Here is an 8,352-nt window from a genome sequence, read left to right on the forward strand (position 1 = left end):
ACATCGTAAAATTAATAGTGTAAAACTGACAAAGAATTTTATAGATATTTGTATGCCTAACAAAAAGATTTAATTAGCATAAAAACGTTTTCGCTGGAATCGACTTTTCTTTTAATCGTATAATAGATATTGTTGTAAGGAAGCATTGTAAGATTTGGAGAAAATTTTCTAAGGTGATTTATCTTGCGCATCGATCTTTGTAAACGTCAGAGTTAGCAAAACGACCGCTTAGGTCAAAGCTGACTCGATTTTCCATTAATACTAAGTACGTCGCCACCGTCATTTCTGACGCCAAGAAATGAGTTGCTTTTGTCCTACCTTTCTGTCTCCATTTGAAGCCATCATCTCTATAATTTCTTAATGTTTCTGTAATATTTTAATAAAAGAACTAAGAATTACAGAGAGATGAGATTTTGGGAAATAAAAAATATCTATTCAGACCGAAAAATATATTGATTGTTTATTTTATTAAAAAAAGAAAGAAAAAAAACATTGCATTTTTTGTTATAAAAAAAATTCTTAAAAACTGTACTAAAGACACTGTAACTAAAATCCTTGCTAAGATTTAAATATGCGTGCATATTTGAGTAGTTCTTTATTTATTATTTTCCATTTCCTCAAAAGGTTTTCTTCCGATAATGTAATTAAATTCCTGTTATTTACATTCTTTTTTTTACTTAGCTATGCAAATAACTTCGACCTTCTAAATAAGAAATTAAAAATTTCATTTACTACGCCTGATACATAGATCTATAAAATTTAGTAATTATGCAGCAAAAAGTTAGCAATGTTCTTGCATAATTGAAGAGGTTTTAATTCAAATTAGTATTTTAATTGTTACTGCTTTTCAAATCAGTCAGTTCATCATTTTACTTCCAAAAGTTTGAAAGGTCGTTTCGAAGTTTGATATGCTTGATAAAGTTAACTTTTTTAGACATTTTCAGGCAAGTTACTTTGAATTTCATTCTAGAATTTAAAACTTCAATAATTTAATTGCTTCAATTTTGATTAAAATAAATTTCTATTTTTCATATCCTTCAAATTAGTCTGAAAAATTCTTATTTCGTCAGTCATTGTGAACCCCCGATATATATATAAATATATATTAATTAAAAAGGTTTATTTTTGCCGATTTTCTCAAAATTCGTTTGGTCTTCTAATCGTTTATTCGCCATTTCTATTTAGTTTTTCAAATTCCGATATTTTTAATACAGTGTTATTATGACACACAAATTTCGAATTTAAGTTATCACTTTTGATGAGCTCAGTACGGGACGATTCCTAAGTTTCCGATTTTTTAACGCTTACAATTGTATTTCTTCTTATAATTTTTGATATGTTATTATAATACGCGAGTAAATAACTAATGAATAAACACTTTATGACACTCTTGATTTGAGACAATTTATTCCACCGTAAGCCCCTTTTTCTTTCCTTTCTTTTTGCTGCTATCCATCGTTTTTCATCCATTCACACAGGCTTTCTAATACTTTGATGTTTTTAATATGGTGTCATTATGATTCGAGAATTTTGAATTTGAGTTATTACCTTTCGATACACTCGATTAGTGACGATTTCATCGTAAATCAATGTTATTTTCTGATCTGATTACCTGCTTCTGTGAAATTTGACATTTTTAAAGTTCTAATAAGAGAGACAAAAAAAAAAANGAGAGGGGAGAAAAAACTAAGCGTATCACAGTAAAGTTATGGTGAAAATGAATTTAATTGTACTAATTTGAAAAAAAAAAAAAACTAGAAATGTTGATAAGAAAAAAATTGCTAAATAATTATATGCAAAATGTCTAAGCCGTAAAAATCCTATCAGCGAATCAAAATTACTTACAGTAAATTGTTTAGTTATCTCACTGTATAACTCAAACTGATCCAATATAATAAGAACTGAATAGAGTATCCCAATTTGAAAATGAATTTTTGGCTAGAAAGAAGTGGCTTGACAACGCATACGAGGTCGATCGGTCAAAAATGTACCTATAAGTTAAACTCATAGCTTTTTTATGTAAACCTTTTAAAATCCTAGTTTAGTGTTACTTACATACAATCGTTTAATATGAAAATTCAGACATACATAAGATTGAATTTTTTTTTGTGTGTAATTAATTTTTCTTTTTGGTAAAGTTGTAGGAGTAATGAGCAAGGGGTGATAGCGACACAATATTGAAAAACCCTGAAAATTTTATGTGCAAAACATAATCTTCATATTTTATATAATTTTTTGAACTAAGATTTACAATTAAACTACCTACCAATAAAGAATATTTCACTTTTATAGTAATTAATTTAAGAAAAAACTTGGTTAAGTTCTTAAAGAATCGCGATATTGGATTTTAAAATCACTTGAAAATGAATCACGACATTGGATTTTAAGAACACGAAATTACAAATCACGATATTGGGTTTTAAAACCGCGCGAATATGAATCGCGATATTAGATTTTCGAATGCGACTATACAAATCGCAATATTGGATTTTTGAATCGCGATGCATGATTTTTAGATGCAGTGAATACGAATAGCTACGCTGAATTTAAAACTTGGGTGAATATGAATTGCGATGCACGATTTTTAAATAATATGAATACGATTCCAATGAATAACTTTTAAATTAGGTAAATACGAAAATCGATGTTAGATGTTAAAATCGCGTGAATATGAATCGCGATATTTTCAAACATTAAAAACACTGAAAATGCGACAAACCAAAAAAAAAAAAAAAANGTGAAAATGCGACAAACCAAAAAAAAAAAAAAATCACATGTATGAAAACGTCTCGTTAACGCGATTTAGCAAAGATTTCAAAATTTAAATTGTAGATCTTAATTCTTACTTTAAATTTTAAATTGAGGTGAAAATTTCGTCGTATTAAAAGTTTTGATTCGCGGAAGTCCGCAAATCAATAGATTTGAAATACGTGGAATTCCGCGAAAAAAAATCACATACCCTGCTCCTAGTTTCTAAACCTGGAGGGATGATACGAAAAACCCGGAATACAATCATCCTTGATATAAAAATATTCAGAATGTTCAAATTGAATATAATCGGCAAAAATGAAGTAATTAATATATTTAAAATAGGAAAAAAAAAAGGAGTAAGTGAAGTATAAAATATCACTAACGAGAAATGCAGATTGAAAAACATTAAAACAGATTTCATTAGCAACTTGGAACTTTTTATCAGTTGTTTTTTTTATCTCTTCACAATTGCAATCAAACAAGTTTTGATATTTTCAGACCATCATTCTTAACTTACTATTTTGAGAAACCTATTGTATAGAAATTTTCAATGGAAATACATGTTACAGGTTTTCAAACACACAATTTGAAAAAAAAAAAAAAAGCTTATGATTTTATGGATTACAACTTTTGAGAATCAACAATGTGAGAAACAAAAATTAATTTATTTTAGAATTCTGTTTTGAAAATAATTTTTATTTAAGATTCTGTTATTTTTTCATTTTGCGAAATTTTATTTAAACTTCAGATGGTGATGCTTAGTAGGATACACGGTTAATTAACAAAATCAATTTCCATTAATTTTCTGATGAATTTTAAATTTTACCCATTTTTTTTATGACAGAGTGTTTTGGTAGTTATTGCTACATATTTCATATTGTTTATAAAATTTGTTGTTGTTAATTTACGTCGCACTAGAGCTGCACAATGGGCTATTGGCGACGGTCTGGGAAACATCCCGGAGGATGATCCGAAGACATGCCATCACAATTTTGATCCTCTGCGGAGGGGATGGCACCCCCGCTTCGGTAGCCCGACGACCTTTAAAATTTGAAGTATTTAATATGACTTTATAGTGAACCGCGAATTTCGAATAACTTATTTGAGTAAACACATTTTATTTTGACCCATTCGATTACCGATTCCATCTGGTTTGACAGCCATTGTTACAGATTTCTACATGGTTTTTAAAATATCGATATTTTAATACGCCACAAAAACGTACCCAAACATGTGATTGCTGGAAGAAATTATCTGAAATTTATTTTAATGAATAGTTTTTTTTAGTACTTAATCTTTTTTTTTTTTTACTTAAATGACAAATAAAATAAAATCTTTACAACTTCGAGAGTCGCCATCGTATGAAAAAAAGGGGGATTTTGAAAACTGTGAAATCCTTGGAAATAACTGAGAAAAGATTGATTTGCACTAATCGGACGCATTAAAAAGAAGTTAATTAATTGTATGTTTCAAAATTCACGCGTTGTAATAAATAATATCTAAATATATCGTATTAAAAATAGCGAGAAAAAGTATATGCATACAAAAAATATGCAAAAATCAATAGTGATAACTGTTGCAAAAAGTGAAACAATAGAATTATCGGCCAAACAGTGAATACGTAGTTGCGTGATTAAAAATTCTCTTATCATAATATTATCGCGATTTTAAAAAATCATGCAAAAACCAACTGCAAAAAAAAAAAGATTGAAACTCTGGATTTATCGCAAATAGCGCTTGTCAAAGAGTACTTGCTCCGTAATTATGAGATTTGAATTTCTCGTTTCTGAACAATATCGTATGAAAATTTCGGGATTTAAGAAACCACGTGGAAATCAGTAGCAGTAGTGAAAAAGTCTATCGAAAAAAAAAAAACAGTTTTATCGGGGCGTCAAAAAAATGACTAATGAATGCAGTAATCGAATTTTGCATGTTGTAATAATCATGTTAATGTATAAAAAATATAAGGATTTTAGAAAAACTAGAGAAAATTTGTAGTAATAATTGACGAAAAACGAGAGAAACAATGATTTACGATGGTATCGAGCGATGGTCATCACCTAAAAAGTGCAATTCAAATTTTGAGTGTCGTAGGAATATCGAAATCTTAAAAATTAGGCGAAAAACAATTGCATTAACTGTAAAAGAAAAAAAATGATCAAAATACGATAATATCGAGAGCGTTGAAAGTGATTACTGATTCGAAATTTCCATGTCGTAATATCATATTAAAAAATTAATTCGATCTAATTGTAGCCAATTAAAAAAGCAGGCAAATACATCACATTGATTAAATAATTCTTCCGTAACAAATCGGATTTGCAATAAAATTGCTACTCAAAACTTTTTTTTTTTTTTAAAAAAAAGAAAGAAAAAACACTTTTTTTCTCTATCATTTCGGAATTACTTTTTAGATTATCAATTTTATACTTTCGTATTTGCCTCAAATAATTAATTAATTCTAGCCGAAGTTAATTATGGATTTTTTTCCTTTCAATCTTGTGTTTTCGGAGTTATTCCGAAGTTTAAACATTTCTCGACCCACTTGATTAGCAACGATTCCAGAGCGAATCCGCGTGGTTTTGGTTGATGACCTTTCTACTTTCTCTATTTTTGTTCTACAAAGCATAAATTGATGGAAATAGTTAGCACAGACAGCTTCAATTGGTAAAATGTTGAGTTCTTTATAGAATAGCCGTAGATTGGTTCCAACGAGGGTCTGTTTTTCTCGAGGAGCAGACATATGGAATCTACTGTAGGTGAATTATACTTCACATGTGGCAGATTGCGCATTTTAAGCTCCAACGAGTGGATTTTTCTGCCGGCGTGAGTTCTAACATTTATTGGGTATGGAAAAATTACACACATAATGTAAATAATGGTGAAATTATTATTTGACTTATTTGTAAACTTTGACCCTAAAAAACGCAAAGTTGATTTGGAGTGCCATGCGTTCAATGATAAATGGACTTGGACAGATCTTCTTTGTCATATGAACAACTAGAATCGTTCTTCGTTTGAACAACTAGAATCATTAGCCTCGTTCCTTAAAATAAGCACACTTTACTTGGAACCAATATAAAGAAATGAAATAGCAGTTTCATTAATCTTATCAAATATCTAAATTAAAACGTATATCGCATTTTTTAAAAGAAGATTTAACTTGCCCCACCAAACTGTTTTTTCTCTAGGTTTGGTCCTCGGTCCTGTTATAAAAGAAATAGGATAAAAATTAAATTAAAATTGGAAGACAGGGAAAAATCATAAAAAAGCGAAAAAGTTGGGAATTTTTATATTTGAAGTTAAGAGCAGTGACTACAGAACATCCTCTATTTATATTTAATTTATAGATTCCAGACCAGGAAAAATTTCAAACTGATAAATAAATGATTACACTAAGATGTTGTGGATGATGATATATTCAGATAAAATTTACATGAGTACAGACATCAATAATGACAAAATCCACATTAAAATCCAGGTATGACACGACCTTTCTTCTTTGCACGTTTTATCTTAGAATCTAGTTTAGCCTTTTTTCTCTTTTCAATATTTTTGGTCCTCTTCTCTTGACGAGCTTGCTTTTTGCCTTCTACCTGCTCCTTTCTTTCCTTCCATACTTTGGCTTTCTTCTGTTTAATCTTTTCAGTTTTTTTGATGGTCTTCTTTAACAGTGAAGGGTCATCTTTAACTTTTACATTTTCAGCTTTTAGAATGGCCTTCTTCCATTTCTCCTTTTCTTCTAAATTAACTGCTAGTTCAGGGTTTGTTTCTTTTAAACTTTTAATCTTTTCTTTTTTTGCCTCAGCCTTCTTCAGGAGCTTTTTATAATTTTTTCCAGAAAATTCACTTTTTTTGTTGTCCACTTCACCATTTTCCGTGAAGTCTAGTTTGCTGTAGATTATTTTACCTTCTTTGTTATAAACAGGTTTTGGATTTTTCTCTTCAGCTTGTTTTGGAGTAGGTTTGTGAGGGTTTAGTACTTGCTTTTCTTTTTTAACTTTGTTAGCCTTCTGTTTTATCTTCTTTAGTTTTGTCAGAAGCTTTCTACTCGTTTCTGAATTAGAATGACCAAGACTTTTACGTTTGTCTGAAAAAAAAATCTTTATTAGCTATACTAATGATATATATATCTTGTATTTAATACAAAATCTACCTATGACAGAATAGCAGTAATTCAGCATGTAAATTTAAAATAAATAAAATAAGAAATTAAAGAAATAATGAGGTTGCGTTAATTACTTTCTTGATTATTACAGGACATTGATGGAAGTAATTTTGCTTTCATACAATACTTTCTATAAAATTCAATTTGGTTGTCTTTGCCATATAGGACCATTTTTAGCCACACAATTGTTTTTCCAAAAATTGCATTAATCCACACACAAAAGAACATTATTATTACAGTTTGAAAATTTCATTTGTTTTTCTGAAATTTCGCAAATAATGAATTAAAAAAAAAAAAAGACAATTTAAAGATCAATTTATTTGATTTGAAATTTTCACAATAAAATATCCAGGAAAATAAATGGTTACAATGCTGTTAAATTGAATGTAAACATAACATTTTCTTATAACTATAAGATCATTTCATTGCATTAAAAATGTTAAACAGCAATATTTCTACATGATCAGAGGTACTTTCTCAAGGCTGGTACAATAGAGGGCAGAAAAATATTTGAGTACTAAAAAAATGGTTAACCTTAAACGACAGGTCCAATTGTATTATATAGAAAAATAATATTTGTATTAGCTGCTAAATACATTATTTTGTTTTCATATCTATCTATATATACATACATCAACTATATATACATACACACATATTATTTGATTATTGAAAACTTACACCATCATTTGAATGTAAACATGTTCTGAAACTAATGGAGGGAAAAATGTACAACTTTGTTTTAGTTTTCGCTTTATTTTCATTTTGCTTGATTTTTGTTATTATTATATAATTTTGCTTGATGTTTATCAAAAGATTAAGAAATACGTACAGTAGAGTCCCGATTATCCGAGTTTCCGCTTTAACCGAGCTATAAAATATTTCAAGGATTTTTTTGTTCTAGTTTATTTTTCATTTTTAAAACTACTGCCGAAAAAAAAAATCGGAATTTTATCTTCCAAACACTCAGGAAAATGAGCTGACGGACAACATGAGATTACCGATGAAATGATCGTTAATATCGTCAGTAATGAAAAAGAATCGAGCGAAGATGACGAAGAGACAGCGACGATGAAAATCAACGTATAAAAATCTCTCATATAGATCAGGGATGAGATTAGCCAAAACTAAAAAAAGCTGAATTTCGACGATAGTAAATTTTACGCAAGCGCAACCCTTTAATAACAAATTCCAGACAGTTTAAGGTAATAAATAATGTGTTGACATACAATTGTGTACTAATCTATTATTATAAAAACGATTACATTGATACTTAACATTTAGTGGAAAAAAAATTACTAATTGAAAAAATAAAGCTGGAAATTATATTTTTCCTCAGTTCACATAAGAGACAATTATTACTTGAAAAACTACCTGGTTTAGCAAATTAAAACTACTGAGAATATACATTAATATTTCATTTCTTTTAATAA

At 28.8% G+C, this 8,352-nt stretch overlaps 1 protein-coding gene across 1 annotated transcript in view; it reads right to left on the reverse strand.

Moving 5' to 3' along the window:
* Positions 1-6,152: 6,152 nt before the first annotated feature.
* LOC107441777 (uncharacterized) overlaps positions 6,153-8,352 on the reverse strand; it is a 17,227-nt gene continuing 15,027 nt past the window's right edge. Inside the window, exon 4 of the mRNA XM_016055153.3 lies at positions 6,153-6,841. Within this exon, the coding sequence (XP_015910639.1) occupies positions 6,222-6,841 (620 nt within the window). The 3' untranslated portion in view covers positions 6,153-6,221. The remainder of the gene's footprint in view (positions 6,842-8,352) is intronic.

The sequence above is a fragment of the Parasteatoda tepidariorum genome, chromosome 4 (genome assembly GCF_043381705.1).
Source record: "Parasteatoda tepidariorum isolate YZ-2023 chromosome 4, CAS_Ptep_4.0, whole genome shotgun sequence".
NCBI classification, from domain to species: domain Eukaryota; kingdom Metazoa; phylum Arthropoda; class Arachnida; order Araneae; family Theridiidae; genus Parasteatoda; species Parasteatoda tepidariorum.